The sequence below is a fragment of the Ruditapes philippinarum genome, unplaced genomic scaffold (genome assembly GCF_026571515.1).
Source record: "Ruditapes philippinarum isolate M1 unplaced genomic scaffold, ASM2657151v2 ctg7545_1_1_1_1, whole genome shotgun sequence".
Classification (NCBI taxonomy): Eukaryota; Metazoa; Mollusca; class Bivalvia; order Venerida; family Veneridae; genus Ruditapes; species Ruditapes philippinarum.
This window is the reverse complement of record NW_026863251.1, coordinates 724-25,839: the sequence shown is the minus strand read 5'-3', so window position 1 is coordinate 25,839 and position 25,116 is coordinate 724. Positions and strand designations below refer to the sequence as shown.

At 34.7% G+C, this 25,116-nt stretch overlaps 1 protein-coding gene across 1 annotated transcript; it reads right to left on the bottom strand.

The window, feature by feature from the left end:
• Window positions 1–4,085: 4,085 nt before the first annotated feature.
• Window positions 4,086–23,873, bottom strand: LOC132721593 (uncharacterized). Its single transcript, XM_060705914.1, has 15 exons — window positions 23,832–23,873; window positions 23,297–23,371; window positions 21,928–22,054; window positions 21,090–21,198; window positions 20,136–20,313; window positions 19,241–19,412; window positions 13,596–13,722; window positions 9,653–9,765; window positions 8,985–9,202; window positions 8,604–8,790; window positions 7,894–8,157; window positions 7,019–7,378; window positions 6,318–6,552; window positions 5,070–5,179; window positions 4,086–4,538 (listed from the first exon to the last, which is right to left on the bottom strand). Exons 1-15 carry the CDS (start codon window positions 23,871–23,873, stop codon window positions 4,165–4,167), a joined length of 2,691 nt encoding a protein of 896 aa, XP_060561897.1. The 3' UTR covers window positions 4,086–4,164.
• Window positions 23,874–25,116: the final 1,243 nt, after the last annotated feature.

Genomic DNA, 25,116 nt, shown 5'->3' with positions numbered 1-25,116 from the left:
TTACCTTTTGACCATTAACAGAATAATGGATGTGGTATGTAGAACTCATAAAGGTGCATTTACATATAAAGTTTGGAGGTCAAAGGTCAATGGGTCAATGTCACACTTAGAGGTCAAAGGTCACATTGTGGTGTAATGTTTCGTGTCTCGAATATAAGTCATTCACTGATGATTGGATTTTCATATAACCTGGCAAAAATGTTCACTTCTACCAGATGTTTTGACATCACACAGATTCCTCGCTTCAAGGTCAATGTCACACTTAGAGGTCAAAGGTCACATTTTTGTAAAACATTTTGTTTAAGGAGTAAATGATGGGATGTTCATATAGCCTAGTCAAATTTCCAATATGAATAGATATTGTGCTGCACGCCCAGGTCCCTCTTTCTATGGCAAAGGTCTCATGTTGGCACGTTGGCACTGCATCATTGGCAGTAGTATGTCTCACATTGGCATGCAACTTCCTCAATGAGGTACATGCAAAGGTGTTTTTGGTTGCAAAGACAAAGACCTGAGAGATTTCACTTTTATTTCTGAAACTAATTGTTTCATTTTTTAAACTATAGAAGGAACACATAAACAAAGCAAGAGATGTTCGAAAATTATTGCCACATGACCATTTTCTGGAAAACCAATAAAGATATTATAAAGATTTGTTTTGCACATTAAAGAATGTTCTTTCTGTTGAAGACTACTTTTTTTCTTTCTTTAATCTTGCAGATAACCATTCGATATTTTGCCCAGTATATAAACCATACCCACTACTGATATTAATTGCTGATATGCATCTTGCATTGATTTTCGCAACATTATATTGTTGTAAAGCACGAAGATAAATGACTAGCAAATGCAATAAAACTTTTTATAACATCTCATTCTCTAATAGTTTTCCAGAAAAAAGTCGAGTTACAACACTTTTCGAACTACCCTCGTTTTATTGGACCTTACAACGACCCATACAACTACATGTACACCTCCCTTCTTTCCAAAATAAGGACATATACCATTGTCTCTCCTTTTTACTAAGATTTTACTGATATATACTTTATTTCACTATCAACATAAAATCCAAAAAGTTGTTCAATTATTATTAAACTACATACGATTATCAAACAATGACAAACAACAACGATAACAAATTGAATTACAGTGCATAGCATAAGCTTATGTTACTACATGTAAATAGATGTTGTTTTAAATAAGTTGTGTGCAGTGTGTACGTTTGAAGAAAAAAATACACACCCAAAGCTTAATTACATGAATATCTATAACTTGGAATGTACATTGTGTAGAAATCTAGTAGTTTACATAAATCTGAAACTGTTTAGCAATAGTTAACTTAAGGTTACACTCTCATAGGTACTTTATAGGAAAGATGATCAGACGCACTGTCACAACATTTAAATTAAACAAACGCAATCTATAACAAATCGAGAAAAGTACTTAAAACGTAGATTATATTAAAATTAACTGATACAATTCAATGAACAAAAATATTCTATGTAAAAACTCGTTGTCTGCCATATTTCATTCAAAAACGCGCCGAATTATCATGTTCAACAGACAAGTCAAAAGTCACAAGTCAAAAGTCATAAGTCACAAGTCACAAGTCAAAAGTCATAAGACACAAGTAAAAAGGGCAGGTTTATGCTTCCATACCACCTTGACCATTTATCTGTTCGAAAAATATAACATTTTGGCAGGAAAAGTCACGTGACACGCACCTGGTGAGAAACATGTGTTGGCGGTAGAATTCAAATTTCCAATTTTGTCAAATTCGCACGCAAACACGTCTTTAAATGGAAATAGCGGTGTTCGAAATTCGTCCTTGACCTTGATCACGTGACATCCTGTATTATGCCATGCATATGTTTCAATGTTGGAGCCTAATCCAAATTTGAGGAATTAATATGGAATCTACGGAAGCCCAAAAGTGCCACCTTCGCGAATACGTTTTATTACGTTACAGCTGCTGAAAGGATATAAAGGACAATAAAATCAGTTTAAAATCCTTAGTTCATTATATACCCGGTTTTCACGTGCAACATGGACGGTGGTTACGGTTTAAATAATTAACACTATAAACCGGTTTTTAGGGTCGAATTAACAGGTACAAGGGCGAAAATTTGTAAGCTAGGTACCTTTGATAATTTAATTACCGTTTTGCACATCAGCAAGCCATGTTCGAATGTGTGACTGACCTACATTAACTGTATGTTTGTGCTTACGTTTCCCGTATGTTTGTGCTTACATTCTCCGTATGTTTGTGCTTACATTCTCTGTATGTTCGTGCTTACATTCCCCGTATGTTTGCGCTTACATTCCCCAAATGTTGTGATTACATTCCCCGTATGTTTGAGCGTACATTTACCTTTTGTTTGTGCTTACATTCCCCGTATGTTTGTGCTTTTGTGCTTACATTTCCCGTATGTATTTGCTTACATTCCCCGTATGTTTGTGCTTATATTCCCCGTATGTTTGTGCTTACATTTCCCGTATGTTTGTGCGTACACTTCCCTTATGTTTGTGCTTACATCCCCGGTATGTTTGTGCTTACATTTCCAATATGTTTGTGCTTACATTCCCCGTATGTTTGTGCTTACATTCCCCGTATGTTTGTGCTAACTTTCACAGTATGTTTGTGCTTACATTCCCCGTATGTTTGTGCTTACATTCACCATATGTTTGTGCTTACATTCCCCGTATGTTTGTGCTTACATTCCCCGTATGTTTGTGCTAACTTTCGTCGTAATTTTGTGCTTACATTCCCCGTATGTTTGTGCTTACATTCCACGTATGTACCTAAAAACCCAGCGTTATTTCTTTTTATCAATTATTACATACATGTTTTGGTCATAGTTGGAAACAAATCATGAAAAATATTTTTCTTTTATCAAGCAATATTAAAGAATATTTACCGTCCGTCAAATGTGTTTCTACACCGACATGTTTATAATAGTACTTGTACGGCTGTCGACGGTTGAACGGTTGTCTGCCCATTTGATTGTACGGTGTGATGTAGTTTTTCTAAGTTACGGTAAAAATTAAGATACGGGGCAATTTAAGTTACAGTGCAATTTAAGCAACGATACAATTAAAGCTATAATGTATGTAACCGTTCAAATTAAGTTAAGTCACAATTCAAGAAACGTTGCAAACACTAAATCAAAGCACAGACAATTCAAGAAACGTTGCAAACACTAAATCAAAGCACAGAAGGCGCTGAATTTGTTTGGGTCTCAGAATGTCAGAAAGGTGAAGGTTGTGAGATTATAAACCAATTTGTTTTTGTATAGTGCCACCAATGCTTTCCAGCGTTTTAATTGTAGTAAATTGGCTATAAGACTAATTGCAACACTGATATTCAATTCAATGTTTATTTGACTTAAACAATTTGAAAAAAAAATGAGTTGCCTTAACTGGGATTTGAACTCCAGACCTCTCGCTTCCTAAGCGAGCGCGCAAACCCCTCGGCCACGGTGAAGTTATATGTTAACGGCCTGAAGAAAACCATATTATTCTAAATTAGGGTTTGTAACCCTTATTATTTCGACGCTAACTGTTGTTTAACACAGATGTAAATAATCATGGAGCTTACTATAAGCATGTATATCTATAAAGAATAAAACAATATTAGAAATCTTCGACCATTCGGGAACTATTTTGCTTGAAAATTAATGCGCCTGTCATTTGACCATCTTTACGCAGTGATCTCCCCTGAATTTTTCGGCGTTAGTGTACATATAAAGGGAAGTAACCGCTTCAAAAAAGCGGACTACTTTCGGCATTTGCAATTAACAGCATCAGGGTCTGAAATTTCGCTACCATTATTTGTTTGGTCTGACGACCCAAACAAATAAAAATCAATTTTGATATACATTTTGTTTTAACGAATAGAACAAGGAAAAAACACCCGGAAATTACAATTATCATTAATAACTTTAATTGCAAATTCGGAGATAATTGTTGAAATGCTACCTTTGAATAACAAATTCATTCATTTCTCATCAGCAACAGCATGCGCATGGTAAAATGAAAAATTCTAATAAATTCTGTTCGAATACATCTCACGACAAAGTATTTAGAAAAATATATAGGTTAAAAAATATTTGTTTATAAATATATAATTTCTTCCTGAGGAAAGCTTAATACAGGCATTTTTAATCACCTACGTTTAAAAAGAAGATAAAATACGAAAATGTTATAAATACAGATATACAATATTGTTAAAAATATTTCCGAAGTTATAACAAAAGAACTTTTTGCACCATTTTGCGGGCAGTGGAGACCAGTTCGAACTTGCACAACACATGTACCAGTCAGTTGCGGACTTCCGGTATCCACAGCTTCAATTTGCAAGGTATAAATATTGCTGTCTAAAAAACCAAGCAGGTCTGCGTTCGCAACTTCTATAATTCCTGTTTCCGTGTCTATTCGGAAGATGTCGGCTATTTCCGTTTCTACATTTCGAATGTGGTAAGAAATGTTGGAACCGGAAGCGTCACGGTCTGTTGCAGAATGTTTGAATACCACCATTCCTAAAATAGAAAAAAACTCATTCTATTGTAGAGCTGAAAGTAAGACTTACTCTGGAATTAAAAATATTTTGGGTTTCGCAGCTAATCTGGAAGTATAAATGACCGTTTACGTTTAGATTTCGAAAATAATCGCAACAGGTTGACTAATCCATTGTAGGTAGTGAACGGTAGTGCATCGTGAAGCTTTAAAGGTACATTTTTGTTTGTACGGGGGGTGGGATTAGCTCGGAAAACCCAACATTTGCCGAGTTCCGGATAAAATCAGATGCGAAGCAAGTTATTAAATGTGCGACACAACAACAGCAAAAACAACAACAAACAATTAACTGTATGTGTGATTTAAGGAAGACATATATCAATCATGCTTCTCTCTTTCCTGTACAAGAAATTGTTGAATATTTTATTCAAACACTGTTACTAAATGTAGTTTTAAAAATATCTATGACTTGTCCATAGCCTTACTGTTACAAATATCACACTTATTAGATAATTTACCATAACGTACCCGAAGACAAATAATGATATATTTACCCTTTGTGTAAGGTTCTTCAAGAAAGATACAATATTCTTGTAACGGAAACGAGGGCTTGAACTCGTTCACGTCCTGCACGATAATCTCGAGCCTCTGTCGAACTTTAAATCTAAAAATCGAAAATATAGACAATGGATGTGAGCTCAAATACTTAAGTTCATTATGGTAGGGTTGGTAATTGACCATCCACGATCACGGCAGTAAGCAGCTTTGAATTCACCAGAGCACATTTCAGTCACCGCATCGATCCTGGGCATGCTCAGTCCAGCAGTTTACCAGTACTAGTTGCCTTCACTTTCGCAAGAAACTGATAACTTCTGCACACGCCAGAGCAGATGGTACACTGTGAATGACGATTGAAAAGATTTTATGATCAATCACAACACAAGTGGTCTGCACCTTCCGAGTGTCAAACCCGGGACGCCCAAATCAAAGTCCTACGCTACATCTAATTTTTGAGGTAACCGGACGGTTTAACTAATGAACATGATTTGAGAAGTATTCAAATAATAATCTCTCTAAGGCGAGTCTTTTGAGGATTTTGTTTCTGAAGTGCTCATTGGAGTTGGCCCACTAAGTGACCTACTTCTGGCTCAAAATTCATATCTTTGGCTAAAACTTAGTGGAAATTGTATGGAGGTAAATAATAATCAATTTGTGCTTCAAAACCAACTATATAAGGTAATGACTGGTGGCATGTCCGGGGTTCGTACTCGACAGCCAACGCTGCTTTTGTGCCGTCATAAGCATAGAGTATCTGACTTGACTTTGTATGGAGTGAGTGAGCAATAAGTGGACATTATTCCTAAATGATGTCTTGTTTTGAAATACTAAATTTCTAAATCTAACAACAAGTTTCGCATAGTAGCGAAACATAGGTTTTGATATTACTCCGGATTTTATGCTTTCGCATAATTATTTACAACAAAGGGCGCATAGGGGCGCATACTCTATTCCAAGGGACATACATTGTCTAGTGGTTTGAATTTCGCTAATGACTCAAAAAATTTTCGTGTGATGAAAGCTTACCAGCTATTTCACGAATGGCTCAATTCAGATGTGATACATGCCCGGTTTGATACACGTTCGGGCATACACCTCCACCACTAAAAGTTATGAAGACGACGTATGACATTCACGGTGTACGTGTAACTTTAAACCCAAACAAAAGAAGAAACGCTCAGTTGAATTTTATATGTATGTTCATTTTGAGCATTCCCTATTTGCAAAACACATGTATATTATACCTTTTATCAACAGAACTTGTGGCTTCTACTATAAGATAATATTTCTTGACATTTTCATAATCAATCTCGTAGCCATCATCTACAAGAACAGCGCCATCTTTCGTCACCTTAAAACCGGAAGTAGAGTAAAATAACAAACGGTACGCAGACGACACATTTCCTGTCGTCAACTGATGTACTATGGCAGCAGACGGTAAATTTTCACGAACAGATATCACTTCCGGTGATGTGAAAGCTGTTGATATAGAAAAAGAACAACAAAAAAACATTTTGATCATACTGTCCAGTAAAATAATATATCGTAATACAGCTTCAGGAAAACATACGTAATAATTAAATAAATAATATTTATACCTGAAAAATAACATACAACTGAAGAATGAACTTTCAAAATTTATCAAAAATAACTTAAATAGAATCGTTTGTTTTTAAATAATTCAATATTTTTGTGTAATGTTCCATAATTGCTATATGAACTTTATTTAGGATCTTGTCTCAAATCATAGTTACAGTGTTTTCAATTTGAACTGGACATACGCCATTTTATATGCGACGTATAGACGAAATACTGTCACAATCATGCTGTCCTAACCAATATTTCAAGCACATTAGCTAATTATAGAGTGACAGTTTGCTAATGATTTGAAATTATTTTTTTTCGTTTCAGTAATTTTTACTATTTCCGGAATGTGTTTACATACCTAAAATACATTTTGGTATAGCGCTGCTCCAAAAAGAATCGTTTTTGCATTCCAGAACGTCGTCACCGTCTAGCTCAAACCCGTTATGACATATTATTTTTACGTGTGAACCAATTTTAAAAACGTCCTCTTTATGACCATTTTCAATGTATGTCTGTGGTGGTAATTCTGACACTAAACATCCCTCTATGCAAGTTGGGACCGTAGAATCCCAAAAACCGTCATGTAAACATTTAGCAGTTCTATTTCCGGTCACGTGGTAACCAGACTGGCAAGAAAATTTGGCGACTGTTCCATAGCTGTTTGTATCTGTGTTAAACGACACGAATCCTTGGAGTGGAGCATTTAATAATGGACATTCTGAAAAAAAGAAAATGTGAGTGAAATAAATAAGAGAAAATAATTTTGCTTTCGTTTCTGACTCAACACAAGCACTAAGCCTTGAATTTCTTGTTACATTAAAACCAGTTTTTACATACTTAGATGATCGTACAAAATAAAACTATATAAAGATACATCTACTAGATTTATGGCTTTATATATTAGATCATATTCTGATAATTCCTGTGAAGCTACACACAGAGATTCTGATAAAATTCAAATCTTTCATTTATATAGCAGAAAAATACGGAATCCCCAAGAAGGCCCACTACTATGTTATTATAATTTATTTTATACATCATTTCTCAAATTAAACGCTTTTCCGTTCTGAAATTAAATAATAATATTTCATATCTATTTAAATAAGTCAGAAACGGATTCGAGAGTGTTTCAACACAATCGAACTGGAAACTAAATGCCTACCTCCTGTCTTCATAACGCCAGGTAGATTAAGTATATGATCATAGCGTGAATAGAGCCTAAAATATACTTACTTTTTAGTTTTCCTGAATGTATGGCGCACGTTTCGCAACATAAATCTGTATCGCAGTCAGCTCGTGAACATGACTCTTTCTTATCGCCATACATACATGTTTGTTCTACGACACTTAGCCTTCTGCGGTACCAAGAACACGTGTCACAGCATTCCTTCGCATAAGTATAGCATTTATAGGCAAATTTAGGAGCCCCCAATAGCTCTTGGCACGTCAAACCTGTCTCTCCTATTAAACCAGGATGATTGCCGAATATACAGCCATCTGAAAGGAACAAAAATATCATATTATTAAGTACATACGGAATATTGGTTGTGACATTTTGACTCATGAATTCACAATTGCAACTACACAAATTCATGATTTCAACCTCACGAATTCACGATTTAAATTTCATGAATTTGCTTTTTCAATTTCTTAAGTTCATGATTTCACAATTTCAACAAGTTGGAAAGCTAAATATATATATTTTCATGACGGTATAATACCCCTACCGGTCTTTCGTAAGTACATGTAATATACATGTATAAGTATGTTCTCTCGCACCATACATTAACTACATGCACCACTATATTTTAATAACATAGCGCATTTATAAAAAGTATAAATTACATTAATGTGTATATCAAATGAAAACAATAATCCGACGTCACAATCTCAACTTTAATCAACAAAAAAGACAAATATTAGGAAATCACAATAAAAATTACCGTCTTGTGGTTCTTTCGTATTGCGCATTCTCTGGTCACCATCAACACATTGGCCATAATGGCAAACTTTGTTGTGTCCACAAATTGTGCCTTCGAGTGGCAGCGTCGATATGAGGGAGTCTTTTCCATCTGGGTTGGTACACGGGATTCTATGACAAATGCTGCTCGTGTTTTTACTGATTTCTTTCTGAAATTAGAAAATTATGCAGCTATATTGAACTGCATTAAAATATAACGTCAATAATTTGGATAACTTTTTGTATTTTTTTAGTAACTTTCCGGCAATTAAGTGTCAATAATGCAATTAAAGTAAGCTAACGCAATTATAGTAGGCTAACGCAGGCGAAGATTGCCATCATAAAATGTAAGCTCAAAGTTTACCCTGTCTAAGACAGATCCAGCTCCATGTCTCCTTTCACATTGCTCATCCGGGCTATAAGCACGTGACTCAGTGTCTATAAATAGCACAGAATCTTGTCCGCCGTACCACGAAGAACGCTGTGTCAAACAGTTAGTTTTGTTCTCGTTTAGATAATCTAAGAAAAAGTCAAAATATAAGACACTGCAATCCGAAAACCGCCATCTTTTTTGATGAGCTTCTGAAAAAGAAAAGTTTAAAATGAGTTTTAAGGCCTACAAACACTAATCTTATATTTCACTTTCATAGTAAGGAAAACATATACAAATGGTGTGATATTGACATAGATCTTTGTTTACTAGCCTATATAGACATGCAAACCTTGATATGGATGAGGCAAAATCTTGACAGAATAATGAACTGGTGTAATATTGATAAAACTTAAGAGAAAATTAAACTCTAATATAGCAGGACGGTGGTTCTACTCAAGTGCCCGACCCTGTCCCCTGAAATGATGGATAATGAACGAAAGGGGAGTTTTTCTCAAAACTGAAAAGACGCCATGTGACATTAATAGAGTCGATAAAACTATATAAAAAACGGTGAGACTATATGAAAAAAAATGTAAAAAAAAACAACGAAAAAAAACGAAAAAAAGAAGAAAGAAAGAAATATTCTGCATCCGATCTACCTGGATCTTGAGACGCTTTCGGACACATAATATAGCCTTCGTCTGCTTGACAAGTCTTCTCAACATCACCGTACATTACTGTGGCGGGATAACCATCGTGTTTGGCACCTAAACTAATGACGTCAACACATCTTTTTTTATCGCAATAACATTTCAGTAGAATTACCAGAAAAGCATTGATGCAAAGCATCAAAGGGCGTCCAAGCAAGAAATGCAGAAAGTGACGATGAACTAGTAGACATATGATGTCAAGATATTCTTATAAACTTTTCAATGGTTAATTGGTTTTTACAAGAATGAACGGACGGAAGACATTGTTCATTATGAACTTTGATTGGCATGCTAGAGATTAGAATATTACTTGTCCTTTCTTTATGATCATGATTATTAACAGCAACGGATATACATGTATACACTCATTTATAATCCATATGTGTAACGCATGATCAACACCACACTTGTGGAATTGTCCCTTGTTATGTAATCGCTATTAGCGAAGACCCCCTCTTAAGGTATCTGTTCACACTTAGTAAAAATATGACACTGGTTATATTACCATGTCATGTTGAGCATTATTGTTTATTATACAATAATTGTAATATCTATTTTAATAACAAAAATACAGATTTTATGAATATTGTTTTCCTCTCTTTTTTGTTTTTATTTGCTATTTTAATACTGAGTTTTTTACGTTTACTACTCTTTTTTTATTAAAATTGTAAAATAAATTTTAAGAATTCAATTGTCATATTGACCGACGATTATAAGTCAAAAATTAACTGGAAAAAGTCAGTAAATTATGGTTAATCTTTCAATATATAATATTGTTTATTCTTAAACCATGTACATGTACATTTGTATTTTTCTTTATCATTTTTTAAATTATCAATCAATTAAATAATTAATAAAATCTAATTTGTAACTTTGAATAATTCCTCGGCATCTTTACTAAACACGAATAACAAATTAAATAAAATGTTTCAAAGTTGATAGTGTCATATTAAAACCATAAAATGTACCTTTTTTCACAATTATTGTACATATTTATTGTTTTTATCTCATATAGATAAAATGAAACATGCTATTGTTGTTGGTGGTTGATTTTTTTCGAATTGTATGTTTATGTATAATAATTATCAATAAATTTGAGAGTTGATCTGTGTTTATTAATTATTGTAACCAAACTAAGTGACAAACATTCATTTTGGGAAAAAAGCTTATTTATCTGTAAAATATTTGTTCTGTTCTGTAACGATATCAAACATCTACTCCAAAACCGGGGAAGACCGCACAATAAACGTGTGGTCACTAGTATCCCGGTCAAAATAGACCGGGAGAGACCGGAATTACCGATAGGAGTACATCCCTCTATAAATAGATTTTCGGAATATTTAGGTCATCAACTCATCATTCTATTTTAACATACCATGATAACCCACTGTGTACTACAAAATGATAAATAAAAAAACCGAAGAGACGGAAAAGGTTATTGCATTTGAAAATGTTTGCATTGCGAAATCCTCCAGTTCGCTATTCATTGTACATATCGCGACATTTCATTTTTAAGCACCCTCATAAAGATCGGAATGATCGGCTTTTATTATGACCGACTAAAAGGCTCGAGAAGTTGCTGTCGCCCTTTCACAAAATCTGATTTCATTCCATAAAGGGGCGCCGCGCTTCGGCGCGGACGCCAATTACTAAATTATTTCAGTTAGCCAATGAAGAATACTAGAATTTATTACATGCTTTTCGGTGGTTTATTGAAATATATCAGTGATATAAAAACTGGTAATTTCACTGTTTGAAACAGTGAAATTACCACTTTGATAATTTCACTGTTTTTGAATTTAAGCCCCTTACGTTGTTTCAGTGAAATACCAGCGTGCACAGAACTGGGTACCAACTTAATGACGTGACGTCGTAAATGACGTCACGTTGTATTATTATTTGGCGCGCTTTTCATTCAGTATTAGGTTTAATGTCTTTTTAAAACGTTTCTTTGCATATAATAAAAAGAAAATTTGTTTAGTTTAGTGTAAGATAGAAATATATTTCACCTTGTGAACACCAAAAGTTCATATTTCACTCGTGGCTGCGCCACTCGTGAAATATACCTTTTGGTGCTCACTCGGTGAAATATATTCCGATCTTACACTGAACTAAACAAATATCCTCTATTTTTTCAAATCAAAATTTGTAGACTTATCGATACTTCTGCTAATCACATATAAGAGGAAACATGTTTTAGCGTTATAATATTTCCTGTCATTTCACATATAATCTACTAACGTAACTTCCCTAACTTCGCGCACCGGTTACGCTACAAATCACGTGATGATATAGAGGATATTTGTTTGTTTTGCATGTAAGATTGAAATATAATTTCACTGAGTGTACACCAGATGCAATATTTTCACGAGTGGCGTAGCCACGAGTGAAAATATAATAGCTGGTGTTCACGAATGAAATATATTTCAATCTTATATGTAAAACAAATAAATTTTCTTTTTATTTCATGCTTTTTAAGTGATTTTAAGTATTTTCCACTGATTTTGCCGCGTAACGTCGCGCATTCTCCTTTGTGACGTCATAACATCATGACGTCATATCATCAATTTTGAAATATAGTTCTGTTAAATTTCTCTAATTTTGTTACATTTTTAATATGATGTATGGTAACATCGACTGTCTTTTCCTAAAGAATCATAATTTACGAATGACGGCATTTATTTTTGCCTGTTAATCCATTTAGTTATGATTTTCTTTTCATCAGCATTTGGATATAGTCCGGCTACAGTGAAAATTATATTTTATAAATTTCACTAGTGGTTTATCAGAATATAATCATCTGATATATTACAATAAAACACTGGAAAGCATGAAATAAGGACTTATCACATGATTGTGTCAAAATGGCGGATACGCCAAAGAAATCGTTGAACAATTGTTTTATCTGTAATAAACAGCGACATTATAACTTGAGCAGTGGTGTCGTTTCTGTTGATATGATTGAAAAAACATGTAGAGTCTAACGAAATTATAAATTATTTGAATTACCGGCCATTGTTTTGGAAATAAAAGGTGCGATAATAAAAATATTTTCATAATATTTATGTTTCCGAAACTATTTTCTATTTAGCTTACGGTCTTGAAACATTAGCAAAGCCGTGTTTACTTTTTAAAATAAATATCAAAATCGAAAAAAATCATATCGTCAAAAATCTTGACGAAAATGTTGATGGCAGAGATCTAATCCTGTAAAGGGAGATCACTGTGTGGGAGATTGGTAATTGAGAATTACATGTAGTCGTATTGTTGTCATTACCATTATAAAATTACAAAATTACATTCAATAAAGACTCATACATTACAGTTTTAAACATGGACACATGTTCCTGCCCATCATTGCGTTTTATATAAAAAAAAGACTAATGAAAAAGGAGATACCGACTCTCCTCTGAATCCATATTATTTTATAGACAAAAAACTGACTTTTGTTTGTTTGTTTTGGGGTTTGCGTCACATCGACACATTATAGGTCATATCGCGACGTTCCAGCTTTACTGGTGGAGGAAGACCTCAGGTGCCCTTCCGTGCATTATTTCAGGCACGAACGGGCACCTGAGTAGAACCACCGACGTTCCGTAAGCTAGCTGGATAAAAAAACTGACATGAAATATTCAAATACATTATTACAAAGAAGAAAAAAAAACAATCGCGTAATATCTTTGTTCGTGTTTCAAACAAAAATACCACGTTTTCTGCAAAATTTGTACGAACATATATGTATTTCAATTAAGAGATGAAGTTTTCTTGGTCGTTTGTTATAAGACTAAGGAACTGTTTTTGTTTTAAACCCAAAACGAGATGGTTATTTTTATACTGTTTATGAAAAAGTAGGTCAACCGGAAGCTGAAAAAGCGGAAACGGAAGTGTATACCTGTGTGCAAGTTCGTGTGTAGCGATGTAGCTCACATAGGCAATGTCCCTGTGGTGTTCTACAATAGAAAACCGTCTGTCTGTACACATACTCTGTGTGTATCCTAACCCTAAAGTCTTGTGATTACCTGAAATAGAAAAATGCTTAATTTTGGCATCAATGGTAGGATACTACGTCATCGCGCACCTGCAAATATCCCGTCGACTCAAAGGTAAAGTATGTTTTTATTCTATGAAATCTTTAGAATATAAATAAATGTAATGCACCAAATATTGACTATAGTACTTATTATAATATTAAAAAAGTTTGATGTTTTACTGCCTAGTTTAATCCATTAAACGGTATAAAGTTGTTTTTCCTGAATGACCCCATTCGGAATTCCAAACAAAATTTATCCCTTTTTCAGGCTTTAACTAAACAGTAAAACTTTAAACGTTTTTTTAAATTTATATCAAGTACTTAAGCCAATCATTGGTGCCAAACATAATTTTTCATATTAAAATTTATTAGAATAAAAAAATATTTTATCTTCGAGTCGACAAAAAAAAAAAAAACAGTCCGAATGGGAGCATTTTGCAGGTGCGCGGTGACGTAGTATCCTACCATTGGACAATAATTCGATTAAAAAAAAACAACATTTTTGTCACTTGACAACACCTTTATCATGTAATGAATATTTTAAGGCAATACGTGTGTTCCTCAGAATCCTATTTAAAAAGGCATATCAAACTTCCACCACACTACTTTTCAAAACCTGTAGACATTTAACCATTAGTCGATTCGATCCAAAATTAATTTTGGAAAAAATTCTCGCGGTTTGACAACAATTGAACGATATATAAAGTGTACCACCCCAGCAACATATTGTAGGACGCCATGATATGATGTCAATGAGCGTAATGACACAAACTTAAGTTCATTATCAGTATTTAAATATAAACGAAAATATTTCATAATCTTTTTAAAGTTCTCTTACTATGTGAGGATTTAAAAATTCAAATAGAAATTTGACATTATTTCAAACTGTTTGAATCACGTGCAGCCATGTTAGGCCACATGTGTCACAAATCACATTCGTCACAAGTTTTTATGAATTTGTGACGAATGTGATCACATTCGTCACAAATGACTTTTGTGACGAATGTGATTGACCAAAATCGGGTAAAAATGCCAATCACAAACGTCACAAGCAAAATTGAGAATTTTTAAACAGGCGAATCACAAATGTCACAAGTTTATTTTTCAATATGTGATACACGGAATATCATAAGGACAATCGTGGTTATATCAGTGCGATAGTACAAGGGCGACAATGCAATAAATCGATATTGTGATGTCGACATCACGATACCAATATCTTTTCACCACCATTGCATTATCGCCATCGTACTAACTTGTTGCAATATCGTATCGTCGGCATTGTATTGTCTTCATAGAACTGTCGCATTGTCGTAATGGTATTGCTATCAAAGTCGTCTTACGTTCTCGAAACCTTCAAAAAATTTTGGTGACAATGCACGGCATAGTATCAGACTTCAACTGGAAGTGATCTTTTACCTCTGTGAACCCTCAAATTTCTTCCCACCATACAGCGACAGTCTAAAGGAATCTCACAGACTTAATCTTAGTTTCAGTACAAATTATGACCATATTTACACCAATGAGACCATATATGATTGTTTGGGAAGTAGCTGAGACCCCCGTTGACTTTCAGGATATCTAATTAGAGATTAGGACCTTTTGACATCAATGAACCTTTTTTGGTCTGACAGACTTTTGACTTCCGCAGACTTTCAGGAATCTTGGTTCAATTAAGAGTATGACATTTTGACATCTAGGAACCTTCTTTCCTGAGACGATTTTTGCAAGTCTGTGCCAATTGCTTGCAGACGCTCTATGGAACTTTCCATATCTATTCCACTAGTAATAATAATATAGTTAATTCGTTTAAACAGATCGTGTCTTTGTGGGGGGGCCGCTTTATCGTTTCGACGCGTCTTAGCTTTTTTCGCCTTTTATGATTAGATAGTTTCAAACGACGGTGTTTAGTGAATTTTATAGAGGATATTTTGTTTGTTTTGAGTGAATATGAAATATATTTTCACTGAGAAGTGAGAAAAAAAATGAAATATGTATCACGAGCGCGTAGCGCGAGTGAAAATATGAACATTTTCTCACTTCGATGTGAGATATAGTTCATATTCACGAAAAGCAAACACATTTTCTTTTTATTTTATGTGCCTTTTGAAAAGTGCTTTTAGACCGTTTACTACTGAAGCGCGGAGACTACGCGCGCGTAAACAATATGACGGCAAACGTTAACGCTGCAAGCAAAATAATCCTTATTTATTTATATTTCTTTTTGCGGTCTCATTGTCAACAATCTTACAAAATTACGGACATTTGAATCGAGAATATGTCATTTAGAATGAAATTAAACAGTTATTTTTAATGCATGTTTAGGGAATCCAGACTTATAAATACGTACGCAGAGTGGGCGTGGCTTATATCACCCAAATCTATATCACCACACTGTGACTGATATAATATGAATATATTTCATTGATAGAACAGTATTTCATTAGTTAGCATCAAATAAATATAGGATATTACATGAGTGTCTTTTCATATTGAATTTATTAAACGAGTTTGATAAAATAATAAATTGCGAGGTTCTGCCGAGCATTTTATTATTTTTATCCAACTCGTTTAATAAATTTCAATATGAAAAGACACTTCATGTAATATCCTCTATATTGGCATACGGACCGCTAAAGCCCTCGGGCCAATACCTCTTCTTGGCCAATATTGCATTCAGACACACTAGACCTGTGTAATAACCTATAAATACGCAACGGCAAACACTATAAATAGAAAAAAAATGTGAATTTAAACGTAATATGAGTTTTGTCCATGTAATATGACTGTGGTCAGGTGACGTGATGCGCCAAATATCGATATCGGTCCCGACTTCCGGTTGGGCCGATATCGATTTTCCCACTTCGGGTTGCTAAAAAACGCGGAAAGATTGACAATTTTATAAGAAAAAATACGTTTAACTGAAATATATCTTGATAAAAAGCAAAATTGAAGAAACACTTGAAAAACAATCTCCAAACAGTTAAATAACGCCAAAATATATTAAAAAACAAATGTTTGTGAGGGAAATGACGTCAACGTCATTAGACGACGTCAAAAGTCCCTCGCTTTTTAAAATTAAATTAATACATTGTCGCTGAACAATGTTTTCAAACGATTTTTTTAATTCTATAATTGAAAACCAAAACATTAAATGAGCACATGCAATTAAAAAGGTTATAGAACAGGTCTGGTGTGCCTTAATGCGATATGGGTCTACAAGATCGGTATTAGCCTCGGGCTCTTTTAGTGGGCCAAATCGAATTTAAAGCACATTCAGACCTCTGTAATAACCTATAAATATATATCCCGCCTCTAAACCAATGAAAATTTCGTGAACTTTATTAGCAGTATTATAATTGCGGCTAGTATTGTGCAATGTGAGTTTGCTTTTAGTCTTCTTGGAATCCATGTTGTTTGTTATTCATTACTTTATATTCTAGCATAAAACTGCCGTTAATAACCATGATTTCGGGGTGTTTTAACAGGACCAAAAAGTCTTTTAACAAAGGAGATTCTAGCGCTCATGCGCTGTTAAAACACCTTTTTGATATACGTTTTCCGTGGCACAGCGTCAATACATTGTGGCCCGGACGCTGCTTAACTAAAACGGAAATGACGTCACGGTCACATACAACGCTGACGTTCCCGTGCAATCCGAGAAAATCAGTGATGTTGCTTGATTGTGTATGGATTGTGTTTAGATTTATGCATGCTTTATGCTAGAATAGCGTTTAACGAATGATTGTTCCGTGTTCATAACAACTGCTGAAACCCTCGGGATACGTTGGGTCGCGTACCAACTTAATCCCTTGGGTTTCTACAGATATTTTAACACGAAAAAAGAAACATGCGTTATTCCTATATTATATCAGAGTTCTTTAGTACTGACGGCTCATCTAGGGTTCAATATGGCGCGGTTCATAAGTTATTTTACCAGTAATATCTATAAAGGAAAGGGTTAAATGAGAATCATAAGGAAGTTGAATTTAAATAAACTTAAAGAAAACTTAACATTTCTTGTAGAATATGATTGGTCTTGCGAAGACTATAATTTACACGAGGTCATTCAAATATCTTGCAAGCAAATTCGCTGAATTAATGTTTACCGCCGACAGCATCATATACTGATTTGAAAATTAAACAATTGCAGATACATTTCGAATAAAGACTCCGGGGGAAATAGTCGGTTAAAGCATAAATTATCAGGCCCATATCACTCAAGGTCACGGCGATAATGCACATGCCCTTTTTGTATTGAAGGTTTCCCACACAATTAAAATTAGATATATTTAACATTTGAAGACATGAAATACTTAAGTTTATCTGACTGAATATTAAGCAACCAGGGGGTCTTAACTTCGGGTAAGTTTCCGTCAATATACACATCTCCGCTTGGTATTAGATGTACCCACATAGTTTTGTTTAAATTTCAGCAGATTTGTTGAAGAATAGGGTTGAATTAATGCTTTTCTATGAACAATAAATGATAATAAATTATGGATCATAACTCTGTATTAAACGGCCAAACGGGAAATACTGATGATTGATGATGATGATATGCACATCTTGTTTGTTTGTTTATTGTTTATCTAAAGTCGCCGCCGGAAAGCCCATATAAGCGACCGTACCCTCAAGTCGGACCAAATCCTTTAGTGTCCCGTCGAGATTTTTCGAGATGCGCATCTCCTCTTTATATTAAACTAAATTCGTTGAAATTCCTAGAGCGCAGAAAAGCAATAGTTCTATATACAGTGTTTTATAAATAACAACAACAACAAGGGGCAATAAGTCTGTTTTTAAAAAGAAATGGAGATATGCTGGTTATATGTGCAACTGGTTTGTGAATGAAGGTTCCTACAAAGTTGCAGCATCGATATCCATCCAGAAGTTGCTTGAAAAAATAGCGTTGGAAACCGAAATGATTCCATATACAGTGTATAAAACTAATCAATGGCCGGATAGTGCGGAAACTAAATCTGGACTGACAGGCGGACGAACACGCTAAAACAGTCCCATCACTCCCGATTTCATCAGCGGGGGAGGGGATAAAAATGTCTGTAGTTTTAGTTCCAATAATTGATTTCAGTCCTAAAAATTTGTGACGTTTGTGACTCAGTGAAAAGCATTGAAGAAAACAATATTTATCTCAAATTTGTGACATTTGTGATTTTAAACTCGTGACGAATGTGATTGTCTAAAACATTGGATCACATGCATCACAAAATTTGTGACGAATGTGATCTCATTCTTCACAATTGTGACGAATGTGATTTGTGACACATGTGGCCTTACACAGCCATGTCTGTATTACTACACATACAAGCTCCAAGTCATGTAATTTATCAAAATATAGTTCACCTAATTGTACATTACTTTAGGTGTATTTTCTTCTTCTATTTTATATATTTTTTTATATATTTCTTTTATTTTGCTAAAATATGCTAAAACGAAGTAAAGAAGAATTATTGACAAGACATTTTTCTCACCGATTCTCTTATAATTACCTTCCTTTCGCAGGTTATACGCCGTGAACGCCATAGCGTGGTCAAATTCTGGCAAATTATGTTGATGAACTTTTACCCAGTTAGAAAATAGTTTAACTGCCTTTTCACTCACGACCGCACGTGGATCAGATGATTCCGTGACCGATTCGGACCAGGGTGAAGAACTCTGATTCTATGAACAAGGCAATAATTTCATATTTTTAACAAATGATCTTTAACATATAGATCCGAGGCGTACTTTCTTTTTGGTTGAGTTTTACAGCGCATCAACTTAGTAGAAGAATTTTGACGACTTTCCAGCTTTTTTTGTTGTGGAAGTCCAAAGATTATAGGTGTCCCTACGTGCATTATTTCAGGCACGAGCGGGTACTTGAATAGAACCAACGAAGATCCGTAAGCTGGCTGGATAGTTTCCTCACATGACTGAATCCAAAGTTCGAGTTTTTAAGCCAACGACCTTTACCACTCGGCCAGGCTACTACTTCTTATGTCGGAATTGCCCGGAGAAGACCGAAAAGTTGCGATCGCAACCATCTCATAGGAGGTGTTGATACATGCAACAATATTAAAGGAGTTCCCCTGAGACAACATTAAGTTTGTAATTCTTAAAAAGATGAAATAAAAATATGTAAAGTATAACTAAGAAATACACTCAAAATTGAATTGATTATCGATTTTTAGTCTGATTTGAGTGAACAGCGTGCGTTGCAACGCTGTTAATTGTTGGGTGACTTTGCAAATAAAATTAATTTATCCGAAAAAAGAAACAACAAAAAAACGGGGTAAGATCTTTATGATCTTAAAATTTACAAACATTTATATAATACAGGTTGTGTCTCTCTCAGCATTACAATATACATGTATATCAAATTTCATTGTAATAGTTAAAACTTACGAGCGCTATATATATGCCGGCAATTAGTACATTTATTACATAATTGGCTCCTCGGATCCCTCGAAACCGTGCGTCTATGCTGTTAACAATGATTGCAAATTGATGTATAATGTCCTCGACCACCTCTGACGTCCTTGCAATGACGTCAGTCTCTTTAATTCCAATAGTGGCAGCTGCCCTATACAAAAAACATTACTTATTATTCTCACGGTTGTTTTATGAATAATTTTTTTAGCTATGATGAATTTCGACAGGTTATTGATATATGGCCCTGTAACAAACAGTTCAAAGCATACGGCCCCGCTGTCTATGACTGGAACCGCTAGGTGTTGATAATTATATTAGAAAAAAAAAACATCATTTATCAATAGGGCAAATAACCTGTCAAAAGTCTTCATATAAAACATATTTCAATGGTGGCTGATTTGTGCAATTCGTGTTTTCGCCCCGCGACCCCGCAAACCTAAAAGTCGTCAATTAACAAGTTAAAATGGCGGGGGCGCGGAGCGAAAACACGCTTATTAGCGGGGAAACGGGCGAAAAGTCGAGATTTAATTGTAATACGGCGGGGGTGCTTCGTTTTATACATTCATTAAACCTCGTTTTGCGCCCCCGATAATAACTCTTTAACCTTACGTCAAAAAGTCGGCGAAGTTCCTTTTTATTAAAATTATCGTGTCAAGAAACTGTAAGATTAAAAGATATCGGCCGTGGTAAACCTAGGTTAACCATTACGAGCTTACGTCCAATTGCTCTGGTAATATAGAAATATGACCATTGCTTAGTAATGACAAACCACATGAATTATCTATCCGGTTGATAACGGTAAACAGATGGCGAATAACCCGTCTACTAACCGGAAGTTAAGGTGAAAACAAAGAGCCTTCGACCGAAAAAATTGGGGGAAAAAAGAAAAAAGCACTAAGTGTAAAAACACATGTTTAGGCGACTTACTGTGTAAAAAGGGCGTAGTCCACAACTATTAACAATTCTATTTCATACAGCTGCGCTTGACGCTTCTTTCGAGATGTTATGTTCGCCATATGTTGTAAAATTTCGAATTCTGCAAAAAGTACATTGACAAACAATGAAAGTGATTAAACTACTATGTACAATTATGTTGTTTTATGTTTTGTGAATCAATGACAAAATACAATACAGATCGTTTAAATAAGTTATTACAAAAGTCACAAAATGTCAGTTCTGAATGTCTTTTAGAAATATAAAGATAAAGTTTAAGGAAGTTTAAAGACGCATTATGCCTCAGAAATGCTTTGTTTTTATTTTTCAAAAGCTTTCTAATTTTGTTATACTTTTATAGTATCAAAAAAGTTACTAAAAACTAAAACTGACTTCTCCATATGTTGCCTTTTTGGTGAAAGGTACAGTTACAGTGAATAAGTATTTTGTATGGACGTCAAAATACTACTTTGTTTACATTTTGCCACTTTTATGACACATTATTTCACATTGATCGCCACTTTCTTCAGGTAACAAGCATCATAAAACCTTATAAAATTCATGTTACCCTTTCTTAATAAGTAAAAATTATTTGTTTCTGAGGCATAATGGGGAAAAAATGAGAAATCAGGTATTTAAATAATGTCACAACAGTCATTCATATTCCTCCCCTCACCACTACTCTACTCGCCCCTCCTCCAAAGTTAAAACCAACACAAATATTATAAGTAAATAAATAAATAAATAAATAAGAACAAAGATAAGAGAATTACATATAGAACAAAGAAAGACTGAACTCAAATACGACTTAATAATTCATGTATTAACATACCTGCATGGGTTTCGGGTATTATTAAGTTTTCGTCGTCATAGAGAGCTCTGTAAATTCTATGTGACGTCACGTTAACATTATGGGGATAAATCCTGTACACGTATTTATTTTTGTGAAATATTCCTTTCTGTAACGGAAAAAACAACAAATAAAATGAGGGTTAGGTGGCAAAAACTACAGACATTTTTGATGTTTTTGTTAAAGTTTGTTGTTGTTGCAATTGCATCAAAGTTAAATTGATTAAATTGGATAACCATGTCGTTTATATATAGTACCGTTTTTACCGTCACATTATAGTGCTGTATTATAGATATAATAACGGTTGTGCTTATAACCGTTTTTTATTTGTTTGGGTCGTCAGACCACGGATTTATGTAATATAAATCCGTGGTCAGACCAAACAAATAATTGTAGCGAAATTTCAGACTCTAATGCTGTTAATTGCAATTGCCGAAAGTAGTCCGCATTTTTGAAGCGGTTACTTCCCTTTATATGTACACTAACGCCGAAAATTCAAGGGAGATCACTGCGTAAAGATGGTCAAATGACATGCGCATTAATTTTCAAAGCCAAAATAAATTCCCGAATGGTCGAAGATTTCTAGTATTGTTTTATTCTTTATAGATTATTCATGCTTATAGTAAGCTCCAATGATTATTTACATCTGTGTTAAACAACAGTTAGCGTCGGTTACAAACCCTATAATTTAGAAATAATATGGTTTTCTTCAGACTGATAACATATAAAATTCACTGTGGCCGAGGGGTTTGCGCGCTGGCTTAGGAAGCGAGAGGTCTGGAGTTAAGGCAACTCCTTTTTTTTTTAAATTTGTTTAAGTCAAAAAACATTGGATGAAATATCAGTGTTGCAATAAGTCTTATAGCGAATTTACTACAACTAAAATGCTGGAAAAAAAATTGGTGGCACCATACAAAAACAAATTGGTTAATAATCTCACAACCATTCACCTTTCTGACATTCTGAGACCCAAAGTGCTTTGATTAATATACTGAGCCAATTAAGCCAATAAAGACTCAAATGAAATGACAGCTTTAGAGCTCATTAGAACCATCCTCGAAGCGGTTTACTTCCCTTGATCAGCTACAGTAACAAATGCAGAAAAATAAAGGGAGGTTACTGTGTTGAGATTGGGAAGTAACCAGTACTGGTGCTTCAGTGAACTCTTACCGAGTAAAGAATCAATTTGCCTTATCTCCCTATTCGTTCTTATATATTTAAGAAAGGGTTCTTACCCATGTTTACTATTGGCTAAGAGAAGACACCTTTGCCACATAGGGTCAGCTGTCAATATTCGTATACATGTATTTAAGAGTTACGTCAATGAATAAGTGAAAAGTTTTTGACTTACGCATGTGAAAACTTTGCCCTTATTGAACTTCAGTGCAAATGACGATCCGTCAGCGCTATAAATTCCAACACCAGACTGCAATAAAGGAGTGTGTAAATATCAATAACTAACAAAAAAGGTGTTCTACAAGGAGTGATTTCTATTTTATTTATATTGTACTAGTAAAATTATCGTTTTCAGTTCCATTAAATAGATCATTTCATAAGCTGTAATTGTCAAATGTATTTGAAAGTAAAACATTGTGAATTAAGTTTACAAAAAAGTAATTTACACATAGCAAACCACACTTATACAATCCACGTAAATTACCAAAAAGAAAGGTCAAAATATGCAAAAATAGCCCTTACTGTGTAGTCACGCAGTAAAAATGGTGATAAAAATTGCAAAATCAGACGTACATCTCATGAAATATATAAATTATTATTTGAATCTTGGATCTGTTTTACTTTTCTTAAAATCATAGAACATTTTTCTCACGCTTGATTTTCTTGAAATATTTTGGCTCAAATGGAGGCGTGCAGCTCTTATATTATACCAGAATATATAGCACATGATCATAGCCGTCTGATGCCCGCATGCCTACTCTTAATGCTTAAAAATACAAGCTATTATAAAACAATATTATCCAGAACCCACAATGAGCTTACTATTGGTCCGATTTCGTTTCAAATTGACCCATTCGTTAAATTGAAGGATGCAATATACAGCTACTGACCGCAAACGGGGTTGCAAGATGCCCGCATTGTACATGCGTTTTAGCACGCGCTGCGATTTCGTCTGGAACATAAAATGTGTCAACAAAAAGTTCAGTAATTGATTGGAATCCATCATGAGCTGGCAGTCTCTTGGAAAATGGTGCTTATATGTATATGGAGCTTAAAATACAGAAATAATAAAGGCGTAGACAATACGGCCTACAAATGATATGCGGCCATCTGGCGGCCATGTTTCTTAGACGAATTCCATGTGCAAGATATTGTCATAAAAGGGACGCTTAGAAGCAATTGCACTGTCTAATAAGCAAATGGAACATCGAACAATTCAAGACCAGGGTTGCTTCGGAAAATATTTGTTGAAAAAATAATTCGGAAAGAACAACTCGCCGGACGTTAACCAACCATACCACGCGGTCATCTTAAGGCCAATCGCAAATTAGCGTCAGTAACCTTATAATATCGTAAAAGGGACCCTTTCATTGACTAATTTTCTACGAAATCGGACCATGAGATAGGTCAAGACAGGTGATTTTTATGAAAATTTCAGTTTGAAAGAAAAGATTAGTGCCGCATATGCTAAATGCCCATAAAACGCGGGAATCCGGCGGTCATTTTTCATGTCCGAGATCCACTTGTCGTGGTAAGCTCAGTGAACGGGTTTTTTCTTGTTTAAGAGCATCTGGCGGTGAAGTTTCTTCGTCGCGCTCGTTTGCCATATATTTCCGTTAAGCTTTTGCTGCGTGTAATTTTCAGATGAAGCAGACCATTAAATATTTCAGTATGCACTACAGAGCTCGACGACTAACGGTATAATACATGTAACCATGTTGTAAATGTTTTCGTGGACGAGCTACATTGTGCCATTTTTTTATCGTAAAAGGGAACCACCAAGCAATGGATTTGTCCAAGAGAAACGCCAGGAAATCGTGCTTCTTTACGAAAATTCGAAGAGTAGAGTTTATAATAATACGGAAAGAACGAATGACAGACTTATGCCGGTGGCGTTATTGGGACATTCCAAGCTATTCCACTGGCTTATTTCGACGAAATCGGACCAATGGGTAGGTCAAGGGAACGCTCCGGAAACGGGTACTAGTTATGTAA